Source organism: Antrostomus carolinensis, unplaced genomic scaffold (genome assembly GCF_000700745.2).
Source record: "Antrostomus carolinensis isolate BGI_N321 unplaced genomic scaffold, ASM70074v2 scaffold11654, whole genome shotgun sequence".
Taxonomy (NCBI): Eukaryota; Metazoa; Chordata; class Aves; order Caprimulgiformes; family Caprimulgidae; genus Antrostomus; species Antrostomus carolinensis.
Window position 1 is genome coordinate 25,051 of NW_010312848.1, and position 16,478 is coordinate 41,528.

A 16,478-nucleotide genomic window follows, 5' to 3' on the forward strand; every position below is an offset into this window, starting at 1 on the left:
CAGATCACATCTCTGAAAAGAGAAATCTTGGGTTCTTTGGTTCTTGGAGACTCATATTGGCACGGAGAGGTATGTCATAAAAACATGATTTTTCCCTTCATACACGTCTTTAAAAACATAATATGACACCTCATGCACCAGAATCCTCCTGTCTTTGCAGTCAGAAATGGTGTGCTTTCCTGGTGACACAATATGGCTGTTACAGAGTTTACAGGATAGATCTGGGATTTTAATCCAGAGAAAGAAAAAAATTTAATAAATCAAATGAATATATAAAATATGCCAAGATTTTACCATAAGGGTGTAAATTCTTCAAGGAGACAGTCTGGGCTCCTGGTGGCTACCAGACTGGTCCTATGAAACTTTGGGTACCCAACCATACTGTTGAATAAATATTTTCCCCCTTCATGCTGTTCAAGATACAAACTTGCCATCCTTTCCCATCTGTATCTTCTCTACAGCATTGGGCTGTAATGGAAAAAAGAAAAGAATTATTCTTTCTCTTTCAGAAAATAATTTTAAGTTTCTGATGTGATTTGTTGGTTTACAAAAATTAAAGAGTTTCTGGCTATGCAAGACAGCGTTCTTGTCTATGTTCAACAATGTTCCTTGTACAGCTGTCTTTTTTTCAGTGTTAACCTATGGGACATGAGTGGTCTTGGTTTCATGAAGTACCTGTCAGAAAGATCCTGTGTTAGGTTGTGTGTGGGATTAAAACAAACAAACAAAAAAACTTCCCTCCATCAGCTTGAAAAACCTTATGTTTCAAATTAAATCTGCTTTATTAATGAAGAGAAATATGTCTTGTGTAGAATGCTGCTTCCTAAATGCTTTATACTTGTTGCTTTCATCAGCTACATAAGATTTTCCTACTAAACAGACCCAGCTGTACTACTTGATGATTTTAATTGCCTTCTCCATGTACTAAACCTTTTATGCCATTTGCCCTACTTCACCAGCTGTTTTCTCAGCCCACTGATCATGTTGAACAAGATTTCTCAGCTTGTTTGGTTTGTATTCTGGATTAGCGCTCCCCCTCCTGGTGCAGTTGTGTTTGTCTGACAATTTGAGACTTGACTGTGAAAATATGGGCCAAATACAAGTAATTCAGTTTAAGGATCTTATGGACAGAGGATTTGGGACTTCCTTGGAGTATATAAGTTGTTTCTACAAAGTTTTCTCTTTTTCTTTAAGGTGGAATTTCAGCGTTGGTCACTTCGAGCTGCGCTATGTCCCAGATATTGAAACTAGAGCAGGATATATTGAAAGCAATTTTAAACCAAATATGAACAAAGAAGAAACAAAAATTATTTCGGATGTGGAAGAGCAGGAAGCTATGATGAAAGATACAGTGATAAAGGTCTCAGTAGCTGATTGGAAGGTGATGGCTTTTAACAAACGAGGAGGACATCTGGAATGGGAATACCAGGTAGGGGAAAAGACAGAATATTAAATGTTACAAAAGTAGAAGTTTTGCAGCATAATAGATGATGTCTTTCATCTTGGGTTTCAGGTGCTGTTTTTAGTAAAAAAGCACACGGTCTCTTTGATTTTTTTATATTTTTTTTTTAACTGAAGTTCTGAGTTTGACCTGCTACATCTGTTACAAAAACTTAAACAAGGAATTTAAGCATCTTGTTTAGTATTATTCTTATATCTAGTTAATACAACATTAATTTTCCAGTTACCTCTCTCTTTTTCAGTTTTGCACTCCAATTGCTTCTGCGTGGCTGGTTAAGGGTGGCAAAGTAATTCCAATCAGTCTGTTTGATGACACAAGTTACACTGCGAACAATGAAGCATTGGAAGATGAAGAAGATCTTGTGGAAGCTGCCAGAGGGGCCACGGAATCCAGCGTCTATTTGGGTGAGATACAGACTGCAGCATTTTCTGTAGTAAATGTTATTTTCTTTGTTGAGGTTGTAATAAAGCAGATCTTTCCATGATTACAGTTAAGAGCAGCTTTAACATGTCCAGTCTGATATTCTGCAGAATGAAGGCTGTTAAATGTAACCCACAGTGTTGTATAAAGCTCAAAAATTCAGGCTTTACTAACGTATATATCCCAGAAAGGCACTTTGACTTGATTTAAAGACTTTCGAGAGGTAGAGATGTGTTCTCATCTCTTCCTAGCCTGTTTTAGTCATCTTTACTGTTGTTATTCAGAGTCTGTGTTCCCATCTTAGACATTCTGACAATTACAGAAGGTACAATGTACCTTTGGCTATGTCAGAGTTAATATCTGTGGCTGTTTGGCCTGAAGAGTGATAGTTGAAAGATTGATTTTTAATTTTTTTTTTCCTTTTTAAAAACCAAAACGTTTCAAAACAATAAATATTTCCCATTTTGATTTTGAAATGTTCACAGCTTTGTAGTTTCACTACATTGAAGGTGACTGAAAGTCTTGAAACTTTTAAAGATAGGTTTGCAGCTAACGAGGCAGTCTTACTGCTCGGTAAGCAAGAAGAATTATCTCCCTCCAGCCCACTAATTTGTCACATTCATTTTTTCCTCTACACTGATGACAGTAACTTACCATGAAGAAATTTCAGTGAAGATTTTATGTGACTTAAGTTTTCATCCAGCTACCAGAATTCATTTTAGGTGGTTTGTGACAATTTGAAATAGAGTAGCCCCAAATCCTCCTTCCTCTCAGCTGTCTGTCTGTCTTTGGGAAGTAAACATGCTTTGTTTTTCTAAGACTTTGTTTGCTTTAGCCTTTTTCTATAATGCTTTGCACCTTGTAGCTTTCCTGTTAGTGTACACAGATAAAGAATAACACTAGGAAGAAGCCAGATAGTTCCAGCCTTCCTGGTGATGGCTGTTGAGGTATAAGCTGTAACAGCATTAGGAAGGGTAGGAAGTTTGAAAGAAGTCTTAACCTATGCAAAGCCCAAGCTGCTTTATAGCTCTTAAGAATTCCTGGCATTTCTCTATAGCACCAGCTCTCCAACAGTGGAAATGTCCTGATTTCTTGTTTATTCTAGAACAGAGGGAACATATTACTTGAATTCATCCAGCCTAGCAGTCAGAGTCTGTATCTCAGATTCTCAGAATATAAAGAAATATTTTTAAAAATGTTTTTAACCACTTAGGTTATCTGGGTGATTTTATTCTGGGGGTGAAGAGAACTAAATTTTAAGACTAATATGCTCTCTGGTACATTTCTTAGGTATGTACAGGGGTCAGTTGTATCTTCAGTCATCAGTCAGAATTTCTGAGAAATTCCCCACCAACCCAAAGGCTCTGGAATCCAGGAATGATAATGCAATTATTCCTCTTCCCAAAATCAAATGGAAACCTTTAATCCGTAAGTAACAATTCAGAATTTCATTTACTGTGTTAGCCCTGAAAAGACAACATCTGTCTGATTTTCAGTATGTTTCTAACTAGTCTAATGTTTCCAGCTGTAAACCAGTTCAGGAACTATCTCTGTGCTTTATTAATTGCTTAATTCTTTCTAATTAAATGTTTAATGTCTGCTTTCTTTTACTATGGATTTGACAGAGTCTTTTTTTAATAATGAAATATTGGGTCTTCTAAATCAGATTTTTCAACAAAAAGAGGAAGATGTTTTTTGCATTGATATGAATATGAGTGAATTGACTTGTCCAAAACTAGTATTTTGGCAAGGGGGAGAGGTGTTAAGTAACTGTTAACCTTAAAATACCCTTCTTAATACTTCCTTACAATAATTTTGATTATCATGGTCTGGTGGAAGAGACATTTTCTAAGATTATACAATTAGAGATCTCATTAAATTACTACAAGAACAGAATTTCTATAACGATTCAGCTCAGAAAATGATGTCTTTTCTATGCTTAGATTCTCCTTCCAGGACTCCAGTGTTGGTAGGGTCTGATGAGTTCGATAAGTGTCTCAGCAATGACAAGTATTCTCATGAAGAGTACAGTAACGGAGCACTTTCAGTTCTGCAGTATCCATACGGTACGTGGAAGTTTCCAAATTTTGAAATGTTTCAAATAGCTAGAGTTCCCCATTTATTGTCTGTGAAATGCAGTAAACAGCCACTTGTTTGATCTTAAATATATGTATTTTTTCAACATTTAATGAACTAGGAAATTATTGCTCAAAACACAGAGCACTTCAGAGTGCCAGGAACTGATAGTGCAGAGGCATTGTGTGTACTGAGACACTGAGACACAACATTGCCACTGAGAGTTGATTCTGAGTGGAAGAAGCTTGTGAATTGTTTTTTTCAGAACTTGCTAACAGTGCTAGAGACTCAGCCTGGTGGTATAAAGTTTTCCATATGGAAGATATTCTGGTTTAAAGCTGTCAGTGGTTAGGCCTTCTGAAGTGGTAAGCTTTGATGGGAGACCTAGTTGCTGTGGAGTCCACAACCTTGATTAACTGAATTTATTTATGTGCCATTTAAAACCTTGGGGCATGCAAACAAAAATACCCTCTGTCTGGAGGAAACTTACTAATGAGAAGACAAACTTCTTTGTAGTTACCTCCAAGTAAATCTATTCCCTCTTTGTGTCTTTTATACACAGATAATGGTTATTACTTACCCTACTACAAAAGAGAGAGAAATAAGCGTAGCACTCAGATCACTGTTCGATTTTTTGATGATGCAAATTACAAGAACATTCGCAAAAAAGATCCTGTTCTTCTGCTTCACTGGTGGAAAGAAATTGTTGGCACCATTGTATTTTGCATCGTGGCCACAACTTTTATTGTACGCAAACTTTTCCATCCCCATCCTTACAGCAGAGTAAGTATTGCTTTCTGGATCCTAAGTACAGAAGGTATTATTCTAGCCTTTTCTTTCTGTTTGAGTCTGCAGTGAGTAGTATTTATAAGTTAATAACTAATGAGATAACAGAATCAAAAGGCTAAATTTATTGTTTAATCTGTCTGTGAAAGCTGTCAGCTGCCATGTATAGTTTGCTTAACTGCTTCAGCAAGCAGATTAGACTGCTTCAACCATATCTGACATCTTTGGAGAGATGTACACTGAAATTATTTATTGCCATATCTAGGGGTACAAACTGATCTCAAGTACTCAAGGAGCTGAATTTTGTTTGTTTGGTTTTTGTTCTTGTTTCGGTAACCCTTGTTAGCTGCGGAAGGAATCTGAAACACAGTGTCAGACTGATAGTAAATATGAGCCCACTGGTGGAGATGTTAAAGAGAGCAGCTGGAGTGACGTCAAGAACTCTGGATATGTGTCAAGGTGAGCTCAGTTCAACACAAAGTGTACAGGTTTTTTAGTCAGTGTGACAACTAATAGGCTGAATGTTGTGGTTGATGTGCCTGAGAGACAGAATGCCATCCAGAGTGACCTGGACAGGCTTGAGAAGTGGGCCCATGTGAACCTCATGAGGTTCAACAAGGCCAAGTGCAAGGTCCTGCAGCTGGGTCAGGGCAGCCCCTGGTACCAATACAGGCTGGGGGATGGAGGGATTGAGAGCAACCCTGAGGAGAAGGACTTGAGGGTACTGATGGATCAAAAGTTGGGCCTGAGCTGGCAGTTTGCGCTTGCAGCCCAGGAAGTCTCCCGTATCCTGGGCTGCATCAAGAGAAGAGTGGCCAGCAGGTTGAGGGAGGTGATTCTCCCCCTCTACTCCACTCTGGTGAGATCCCTCCTGGAGTGCTGTGTCCAGTTCTGGGGTCCTCAGCACAGGAAAGACACGGACCTGTTGGAGCGGGTCCCGAGGAGGGACACAAACATGATCAGAGGGCTGGAGCAGCTCTGCCATGAAGAAACACTGAGAGAGTTGGGGTTGTTCAGCCTGGAAAAGGCTCTAGGGAGACCTTATTGTGGCCTTTCAATACTTAAGGGGGGCATATAAGAAAGATGGGAACAGACTTTCTAGCAGGGCCTGTTATGATAGGACAGAGGATAATGTTTTTAAATTAAAATAGAAGAGATTTGGACTAGATGTAAGGAAGAAATTATTTACAGTGAAGGTGGTGAAACACTGGCATGGGTTGACCAGACTGGTGGTAGATGCCCCATCCCTGGAAACATTCAAGGTCAGGTTGGATACAGTTCTGAGCAACCTGATCTAGTTGAAGATGTCCCTGGTCACTGCGGGGATGTTGGACTAGGTGGCCTTTAAAGGTCCCTTCCAACCCAAATCATTTTTTAATACTGTCTGGAGGAAAGAGTAGGTGGTCACTTGTTCTTACCTACCCTACTCCTCTGACTTCACAGGATAGTCAGCAACTGACACAAATCATAGAATCATAGAATGGTTCGGGTTGGAAGAGACCTTCAAGATCGTCTAACTCCAACCCTCCTGCCATGGGAGGGACACCTTCCACTAGACCAGGCCACTCAAAGCCTCATCCAACCGTAGCTGGATGAACCTCACCCAGGGAAAGGAACCCTGTAACCCAATTACCAATGGCAGGTTGCAGTTATGATTAGTCTAAGCAATCCCAGGATACCTGTGATCTGGAATGTTGCTCTTGTATTTCTTGCTGATATGTGGAATGGAAGATTGATTCTTGAAGGTCATAATCAGTGTTTACTCCCTCTGTTCTTATGTTTATGGATTAAAGCAGAGAAAGGCAATTGCAGATGGAAACAGATTATGTTTTATATACTCTGCAGAATAAGCACTCTATTTGGAACAAACCTGTGTTGCTGTTTTGAGGGAGCTGGTTAAGACAGAAGGATGTATAGGAGCATGTTATGATACTCTGGAGAAAATGTGACCATTTCCTATACATTTGTAGCTCACTGAAAGAAAGAACTGGTGTATTTAAAATGAGGAAGAATAAGAAAGGCAGTGAGATTTAAGAACAGTGATGTTTTGGAAGGGATGCTTAGAAGGACTAGTTGCAGAAATAGTTATTTGGCGTGGGGTTAAAAGCAAATCATGATTTTGAAAATACTGAGGTGTCATCACCTAGTTTGGGTATAGAAACTTAGGCTACGTACTCATGGGCCACGATCCAGTAAGCATGCAACCCAATATTCTGAAAAACTTCAGAATGGCTTTAAACTGAAAAGAGGGTAGGTTTAGATTAGATATGAGGAAGAAGTTCTTTAGTGTGAGGGTGGTGAGACACTGGAACAGGTTGCCCAAAGAGGTTGTAGATGCCCCCTCCCTGGAAGTGTTTAAGACCAGGGTGGATGAGGCTTTGAGTAACCTGATCTAGTGTAAGGTGTCCCTGCTCATGGCAGGGGGGTTGGAACTAGATGATCTTTAAGGTCCCTTCCACAACCCAATATTCTGAAAAACTTCAGTTTGTCATGTACGTGCATAATGGATCTTGCTGGGTTGTGATAGACACTGAATATTTGCATAATCAGCAGCTGTCCATTTCATAAACAGGTAACCATCTGATTGCCTCAGTGGGTGAGCAGGGAAAAAAAGATAAGAAATGCTTCAAGTCATTCAGCATGTTTTGCCTGTACAGAAATATTTCACTCTTAGTCATAAATGACTTCATTTTTCTCTCTAGACTAACATATTTTTCTCCTCTATCCTATCTCCATTCTCCTGACTCTTCCTCACACCCTTCTCCTCCCAGATATCTGACAGATTTTGAACCAATTCAATGTCTGGGTCGTGGTGGTTTTGGAGTAGTTTTTGAAGCCAGAAATAAAGTGGATGACTGCAACTATGCTATCAAAAGGATCCGTTTACCTAACAGGTAATGAATGAGTTTGTTGAGATACAGAAGTAGTAATGGATGAATGGTGGGATCCCACCTTACACTGAACCATCTGTTCCTGAAATGACTTCCCAGATACTACGTTAGGATGAATGACATACTTTCTAACGGGGGGGCTGACTTAGTTTTGGCATTGAGAATTTGGCATATGTAATCACAGCAGAAGGGTGACCTGCTTGGCTAAAATACCTGCATAGCAGGACCCTTGTGAGGACACTGCAGCTACACGGGAACTCCTTTGATTTCCTTGATGAATAGAGCCTTTGATAACAGGACCAGTTATTTGTAGCACTGTTAATTTGCTTCTCTCCTTCCTCTCCTTACCTTTCCTACTCCACCTTCTCTTTCTTTTCTTTCTCCTTCACCAGTTTTTCTGACTCCATTTGTCCATTTATCTCATTATCTGATCCCACAACCCCTACCTTTTCTTTCAGTCATAGGTGGTCAAGCCATGCTGCTGAATTACCCTACACAGAGCTTGCAGCAGTTCCTTTTAGTGGGAGATGGGAGACACTGCTTCTGGAAATCTCAAGTTAGAACAGCAACAGGCAGGCCAGTAGAGGGAGGGGGTAAAGCTATGAAATCTAGAATTACTATTTTTTTTAACGTGTTAAATAAGCGTGACTTCTTAAGATTAAAGGTTTTCTTCAGAAATTTAAGGTAGCCTAAATTCTTCTTTTCCAAGCATATTCAAACCCATCAAATAAAACTATCTGACTTCATTTGATCCAGTTATGGTCTTATGAAGAGAGATTATTTACTTCAGTAAGATAGCAGGATACCTGCTTTCCTGTCTATAGAATGGAGATAGTCTTTATACAGTCTCCTTAATGTTATGCCAATTAAAAAAAGAAATAATAAGGTATTATTGTCTGTCTTCTTTTGTTTCAGTGTCTTCTACATCCCTGTAGAATATTGCTGTTTAGTGGTCTTTTTTTCTGTCCTTGTAAACAGTTGAGAGCCAGATGAATCTTTTCTTCTCAGTTTTGCTGCCTTTAATTATTTGAAAAGGGTTGACAACTTACTTAACCATTGTGAGCACATACTGCTCCTCCACACTTCTAACCTAAAGGAGTTACTCTGGGGAATTTAAGACATATCTGTCTTTTGGTGTGAAGAGCAATACTACTACTGGTCTGGTTTATACTGGGCTAGCTTTGATTAAATTCTTTTGCAGAAACTTCTGTACTATGCAGTTGCTTTATGTGACCATGTCTCTGTTGTTCTCCTCACCCCAAATCGTAGGGAGCTGGCTCGTGAGAAGGTGATGCGGGAAGTCAAGGCGTTGGCTAAACTTGAGCATCCAGGTATTGTTCGATATTTCAACGCGTGGCTGGAAGCTCCACCTGAGAGATGGCAGGAAAAGATGGATGAACAATGGTTAAAAGATGAAAGGTAACTTGTTTTTTTCTTTATTATTATTTTTTTTTAACAATCGAATTTGAGATTGTGCATCAGCAAAACTGGAGAACTGGTAGATGATCCAGAAGATGGAGAGACTGTGTAGGAAAGATAGTTATTAACTTAGCCTGTCAACTTCTCAACTGAACAAGGTACAAATATATCACACTTGTGCATAGTGTTTCTAGATTTTCAGGTCCTCTGTTGTGTTAAGGCCCTTCTTCCAGCTTAGGAAACATCTTGTAGTTCTTAATTTAACTTCTGTAGCTGAATCTTTGGGTGGCTGGAAGGTTGAAGCATTGCTACTGTGATTCATTTTTAAACTTTGGCTTCTCTGTCCTCTGTTCTTTTCCACTGCTTTCCTCCTCTGTTGTCTTGGTTTAGATGGATCTGATTCAGTACTCCAATGCTTCAATGAATTTATTTCAGCAGAAATATGTGAGGGATAATCAGAATGATGATTTATAAAACTTGGTAAAAGAAGGATAAAAATGGAAAATTAGATAGAGGATGTTAAAGGGAAAAGTGGGTGTATGTTAGCATTTAAAGAATGAGGCCTAATACAAGACTATTTAGTGGTCTCATAATAACATTGTAACGTGCCGAACAATTTTTAGAACATGGTAACCTTTATATTTCAGGCATCAAATTAACATTTCACAGCTGTAATTCTTCCAAGGCACTTTAAATAGTCATTGCAATGCATGTTCTAAAGGACTGAATTTTTTCAAGCTGAAGCTGAGCCTGATTGCACGTTTGGCATCCAGGCAGCAGAGCTTGAGAAATTTTCCATTATCAGCACTCTTCTCTCGATGAGAAAACGTTATCCTCACTAAGAAAAACGGATGCTAAATCCTGGTTATTAGTGATTCCTACACATGGGTAGTCATTTACCATTATGTTATGACACGATTCTCAGAGGTAGCAGATGTTAAAACCTGGGCTTCTGAAAATGCATTTCTAGTGGAATGAAGTTCTGTAGTATTGATCTCTTGATTTTGTTCTAGCACCGACTGGCCACTGAGTTCTCCCAGTCCGATGGATGTCCCATCATTTAAGATCAGAACAGAGCCATTTTCTACAAAGGAGCACATTGAAGTTATTGCCACTTCATCGGAGAGGGTAGGGTTGGTGGGAATACCCTGTGGTCAGTCTGATTCATCCGGAAGCCAGTTTTCTCCTCTGGAATTCTCTGCCACGGACAACAGGGACTTACATGAGTCGGAAGATCCACTATTAAACCTTCAGGACAGTGTCCTTACAGACTGTGAGGTAGAAAACAGTACTATCAGCAAGAACGAGCTGGGTCACTCCTTGAAAATTTGTTCTTCAGCTGTTCCTGTTGTACACCTGAAGGAAGGGACCTCCTCTTCTATTGTGTTTGAGGATTCTGGTTGTGGAAATGCTTCTAGTAAGGAAGATAAAGTTGATATTTCACGTGATGAGAATCTTACTGAGGATAAGACAAAAAGTGCAAAGGCATCTGGTAACAAGCAATCTGCTTCAGGAAGTCCCCTCTCTGTTTCTCCACCAAGGCCAACAAGTTTAAGCCTGGACCTTTCTAAAAATACTGCAGAAAAAGTCAAGCCCACCTCTCCAAAGGTGTATCTTTACATCCAGATGCAGCTCTGCCGGAAAGAGAACCTAAAAGACTGGATGAGCAGAAGATGCATGATAGAGGAGAGGGAGAGGACAGAGTGTCTGCAGATATTTTTGCAGATAGCTGAAGCAGTTGACTTTCTGCATAGCAAAGGGTTAATGCACAGGGATCTCAAGGTTTGTATTCATAGGTTATTGTAGGAAATGTGCTGGGGGTTTATCTATTTATTTGTTGTCATGATCATCACTGAACACCTGAACTTTCCAAATTCTAGTTGTACCTGACCATCTCACTGGCTGTGTCCTATAGTCAAACATTTTCTGATTTAGTGCTGTGAGATTATCTTTGGAGCTATCATAACTTGAAGTATCTGTGCCCAAAGTATCATACAAAAGTCTATGGTGCTGTAACGTTCCTGAAACACATAGACTAACTCAAATAGCATCACAGGGTAGCTGTCACTCCACTGCATTACAAACGTGAGCATCAGCAATTCCAAATTTGACTGCTCCTAATACAGCAGTGCCAGACTGTTTAGCTTAGTGTCAAGTTCTGCTTTAAACTGACAGATCATGAATGTATGGATACAGGTAACATTTTGTGTGTGTGGGAGTAATATGGCACTGGAGAGAAATCCTGCTAAAATACTTGAATCTCATCAGTCACCTCAGCATGTTACAAAAGCTGAGTTAACGTCTGTACAGTCATTTGAAGGTGCAGTGCTCCAGGAAATAAACATTAATCATTCATTATTGCAATTAAAGTCTTTCTTACAGCAAGACTTCTTGTACCTGGCACAGATCAGTTGTATTTGTTTTATGGCATTTTTAATTCAGGTTCTTTATATAGGGTTGTTCATTGCTGAGCTGTGTGGTAATGAAAGCTATTTTGGATCCTGTTCTGCTGTTTCAAGTGAGGCAGATAATTGACAGTGTTAAAATTTATGGTTGGACTCGATGATCTTAAAGGTCTTTTCCAACCTCAATGATTCTGTGATTCTAATTCTCGTTGTATTTTCCTTCTTTCTAGAGTAATACTGCCTAAGAGCAGCAGTGTTACTCCTGGTTAGAGGAAGTAAAAATTAAGTATTAATGCTCTAGAGCTAAAGTTGAAGTTTAAACTGTCCTGGAGTTGAATTCTGAGTCAATGCAGACTATCACAATGCAGCTTTCTGAAGGATTCATAATCATTTTAACATCTGATAACATCCAGACAGTTAAGACTGGGAAAGGTGGTTTTTACCTCTAGCGTTTAACGTAACTTAAGTCAGGAGAAACTTTTTGTACCTTTTCTTTCATTCTGCTTCTGATCCTATGGTAGTGCTTAATAATGCTGGAACTTTTAGCACTAGAAGTGTCAGTATGTGTTGCCAAATACCAGAATTTAATTAAAGAGTCCAGGTGAAGTTAGTCTTATTATCGTAATCTCTGAGAAATGGATTGCTTTTGCCAAACGATGGAGAGACAGTTCCTGTTTCTCTTTGCTTATTTGAGGAGGCTTTAGTACCTACCTCAATGGAGTAAATACTGGAATTATTGTAACTGGTGGTGTAGCTTCTCAGGTGGTAATCATTTGGTGTCAGTAGAAACAAAAGATAAAAATGCCATCTCAGCTGTGGCAGTAAAAGGGAATTCAAATTCAGTAGCTCTGAAAGGGTATGTCAAAGTTACAAAACTCATGAACCTATCCAAGTGTTTTCTTTCCTCATCAGCATTAAGCAATTACCTTGAACCAGTTATCTGAAAAATCTTTAGTGCTTGAGAAATTCACCAGAAAAGTAATTAAATCTCTATACTAATATGTTGCTAGACATGTTAATTAATAACCTTTCTTAACAATTCTGTCAGTTGTTAACTCTCTGCAGTCTTTACTGAGATCACTGTTCAGTTCCTAAAAATTCAGTGTTGGCAGCAATTTGAACAAAGGATTTTATTTTGTTTATTTGATATAAACAGCTTGGAAAAGCTCTCCCTGAACAAACAACTTCCTGCTTCAGAAAACCTCCCACATGTGTATAGAAGTTTTTCTTGGATCCTGGAAGTTTATTTGTCTATTATGTGTTAATTTGGTCAAAACAACAGCCAGTATATTTATTTTTTTTTTATATAGTTTTCAGGAGCTCCTAGGAACATACCTCACCTAATTTTGTCATTTGTCCAAGAGGTTGGTCATGCAACCCTAAGTTTGTGCCAGCACTAAACAAGCAAATAACCTGCGATGCTGTTTTCTCTCTGCTAGAGGCAGAGCTACCTGATGGCAGAGGCCAGTTCTTGCTCCCATTGGCACCAACAAAAACTCATTGACCTATATGAAAATAGATTTGTATGCATGCATATTAAAAGCTTTTGGAAGATCTTTTAAATATTTAAATTAACAGTGCACATTGAGATGCATTAATTAGGCTCCTAGTAATCAGAGATACTGTAATTACAAGATGTCAGGAATTTAGGGAGGCGAGTAAGTCACAGTTGAAATTCTTTTGAAGAAAATGAAGTACAGAAACAGGAGTCTGGCTGCCAAGGGAATTTACTGTTATTCCCAGGATAAGCCATCGGTCATCCTTGACAGCTCAAAAGAAATTATGAGTTTCATAGAACTGCAAGAACAGTCTTAGGTTTTGCATCATTAATTGAATTAAACAGTAATCTTCCAGGTGTGTGAGTAGCTTATTCATATCTGTGGAAAAATAATTCTGATTCTGATTGAAGAATCTGGAGAGAAATTTCTTTGTGCAGGCGGCAAGATAACTGAACTAGAGGGTGGTTATATTCTTCTTATTTAAATAAAACTTGTTGTATGAGTCTTAGACTTTCTGAATGAGGTCTTGATGGCTTATTTTTGCTGTCAGTTTGCGACAGCAGCAAGTCCATTCTCCTTAATTTGTAGAAACTATATGCCAGCCAATTCAGAGACAGTCTGCTTTCAGCCAGAGAAGTACAAGAAATCACAGAATGTTGGGGATTGGAAGGGACCTCAAAAGATCGTCTAGTCCAATCCCCCTGCCAGAGCAGGAACCTAAATGAGATCACACAGGAAAGGTGTCCAGGTGGGTTTTGAATGTCTCCAGAGGAGGAGACTCCACACCCTCCCTGGGCAGCCTGTTCCAGGGCTCTGTCACCCTCACTGTAAAGAAGTTTCTTCTCAAGTTTAAGCGGAACCTCCTGTGTTCCAGCTCACACCCATTGCCCCTTGTCCTACCATTGGGCATCACTGAGAAGAGCCTGGCTCCAAAGAGAGTTTTGCTCTGTGAAACAGGATGGATCCTGTTGGCTTGTGTGTTTATTGGAGGAGGAGGGGCACAGAGATCAACACAATGGGTTACAAATCCCTAATGGAGATGTTTGTGCTTTGAGCATTAAAATTCTGATACAAAGATTTTTGATAATGTGGGTGTGCAGTCAGAGGGTGGGTGCCATATAAATGTTCCTCTGCTCACTGCAGGGGGGTTGGACTAGATAACCTTTAAAGGTCCCTTCCAACCCAAACCATTCTGTGATTCTATGATAAATGCTTCAGAGGGATCCTGGAGACACTATGGGTTTACAGTAGCAGCTTTTGTGCAGTAAATGAGCTGTGACTCCCAAGGGCATGACGTTAATTACAGGAAAATATAGCGGGAGATAAGACTTGTCTCAGAAGACAGTTTTAGAGGCAGGATGTGGGCACTGTGGAGCTAACAAGTTATATCTATTTCTGTAGTGCTTATCTCAGAGCTGTCCGTTGCTTAAAAAAAAATAAGAAGCCACCTCTCTGTGTTGTTTCACACTTGCACAGAGTGGGCTTGTCTTTCACTGAGGAAATTGGATGGACTTTGAAATAGGTTCAGCTTTGTAGTCCTTTAATCTTGTGCAAAAATACTGCTCTGTACCTGTCTGCCTCCTTCTGTTCCAGGGTTTATGTCAACAAAGCATGGGTCATGTTCTCCCAGCCTTGGAGGCCCAGGAGCTCTGAGAGGAGCTTCCACAGCACCACCTGCCTCTTTACCACACCTCAGCCCTTTCCCTGTACACAATCCTGCTGCTTCTTCCCCCTTGCAGGATCCATCTATTCTTCCCCCAAAACTGTGTCTGTATTTGTAACTGAGGTGGAGCAGTCCTGTTTCAAAGAAATAATCAGCCAGATCATCACTGTTTGCTGCTCTTGTGAATTGCAAAGTTCTTAAGCTTCTATCAAAAATAAACTTTTAATTCTGTTAGGCAAGCAGTTGTTCCCACAATTAACTGCACAGTACCAGTTGGAAAGCAGACCTTGTTCCTAATCTCCCAGTGTATCTATAATTTGCTGTTAGGATGATGTGCTACGTGCTGTTTGATAATATGGCAAATTAGCACTCAGAGATTAGAATTAAAAAGACTGGGAGCCAGAACTCCAGCATCTGGTGTGGATTTGCCATGTGATGGAGAGCTGGATAAGTTATCTGTGCTGTTCCCCACAGCTGGTGACTTATGTAGCTGTTACTCGGCAGACCTGTGTAGTGTTAGTAAGCCTCTGCTGGAAGACAAGAACTGAGCAGTCTGTGTTTCAGGAAGGGAGATAAGTTAATGTAGGAGTAATTCCTTTTTTCCAAATAGCTACAATTCTTAGGGGGTTCTGCTAACATGATGTTTGATGAGCATTTTTAGCCTTGGCAGCATGCCTTATCTGAATTAGAACACAGTCTTCTATCTACTGAAACACAGAGACTTGTTTATTAATTACACATTTTTTTTTCTTTTCACCTGTTTGTTTTCTTAGCCTTCCAATATATTTTTCACAATGGATGACGTAGTGAAGGTCGGGGATTTTGGACTGGTAACTGCTATGGACCAAGATGAGGAGGAAGAATCAGTACTTACCCCCATGCCAGCTTATGCCAGGCACACAGGACAAGTAGGGACCAAACTCTACATGAGCCCAGAACAGGTTTGTGCTCTCTGCTCTAAAGCTATTCCTGGCAGTGCCTGAAAGATGCCTGAATTCCCAGGAGGTCAAAGATCAGCCACTCTTTCTAGTAAATTGTTGCAATCGAGTTACTTAAATTCTTTCTCATCAAAGTAGAGCTTTGAGCTAAATTGAATTCCAAAGTTAATATTTAATATATGTATTTATTATAGCAAAGAAGTAGCTGATGATTTGTACTTAGATGCATTCATTTCTCTTGCTTTTAATGTCATAGAAGGATAACTGTATAATATACAAGTTAATTGAGCAAGGACACGCTATTGTGCATGAGGTTTAAGTTGAAACATTTTGCTTTGCAGTTAGCTCTGCAAAGAGGAGCTGATGATCCAGACCTTGCTCACCCACGCTCATTTGATGAAGTTTGCCAATGTGCCTGTCCTGTAGCTTTCAGCTCTGCACTGTGCTAATGTCTTCCAGATGTTGACTTGAAAGAGCATTGTTGACACTGTACATAGTTACATACAGTGAGAAACTTGATCGACCTAACCCTAATTTTGAATTTTCAGATCTGTGGGAACACCTATTCGCACAAAGTGGATATCTTTTCTTTGGGACTGATTCTCTTTGAGCTGCTTTACCCTTTCAGCACACAGATGGAGAGGGTCAGGGTATGTATGGTGTTGGAGTGTTTGTTTAAAATAGGTATTTGTTTGGTGAAACACTTGCAAGAGGTTCTTTTCTGTTTTGAAAAAACCTTGCAGTTAGGAGCACAACTTCTTTATCAGCCTTTTATGGACCCCCTGAATCACTGAAAATAAATTGCAGTCTTCCTAACATTAAATTGAGGCCTTAATTTCTTTACAAAGCTCCTCTGTTGTCAAGCCAAGTAAGAGAAACTATCAAACTAGGATATCTAAGAACTCAAGCAACAAATACA

General features: G+C 39.6%; 1 protein-coding gene across 1 annotated transcript in view; it reads left to right on the forward strand.

Moving 5' to 3' along the window:
- The window catches only part of EIF2AK3 (eukaryotic translation initiation factor 2 alpha kinase 3), a 39,305-nt gene that overhangs the window by 19,071 nt on the left and 3,756 nt on the right, over positions 1–16,478 (forward strand). The window contains exons 4-14 of the mRNA XM_010167144.2: positions 1,195–1,429; positions 1,704–1,866; positions 3,173–3,310; positions 3,826–3,948; positions 4,521–4,741; positions 5,091–5,203; positions 7,516–7,638; positions 8,905–9,054; positions 10,068–10,836; positions 15,395–15,562; positions 16,108–16,209. Of these exons, the coding sequence (XP_010165446.2) occupies positions 1,195–1,429; positions 1,704–1,866; positions 3,173–3,310; positions 3,826–3,948; positions 4,521–4,741; positions 5,091–5,203; positions 7,516–7,638; positions 8,905–9,054; positions 10,068–10,836; positions 15,395–15,562; positions 16,108–16,209 (2,305 nt within the window). The remainder of the gene's footprint in view (positions 1–1,194; positions 1,430–1,703; positions 1,867–3,172; positions 3,311–3,825; positions 3,949–4,520; positions 4,742–5,090; positions 5,204–7,515; positions 7,639–8,904; positions 9,055–10,067; positions 10,837–15,394; positions 15,563–16,107; positions 16,210–16,478) is intronic.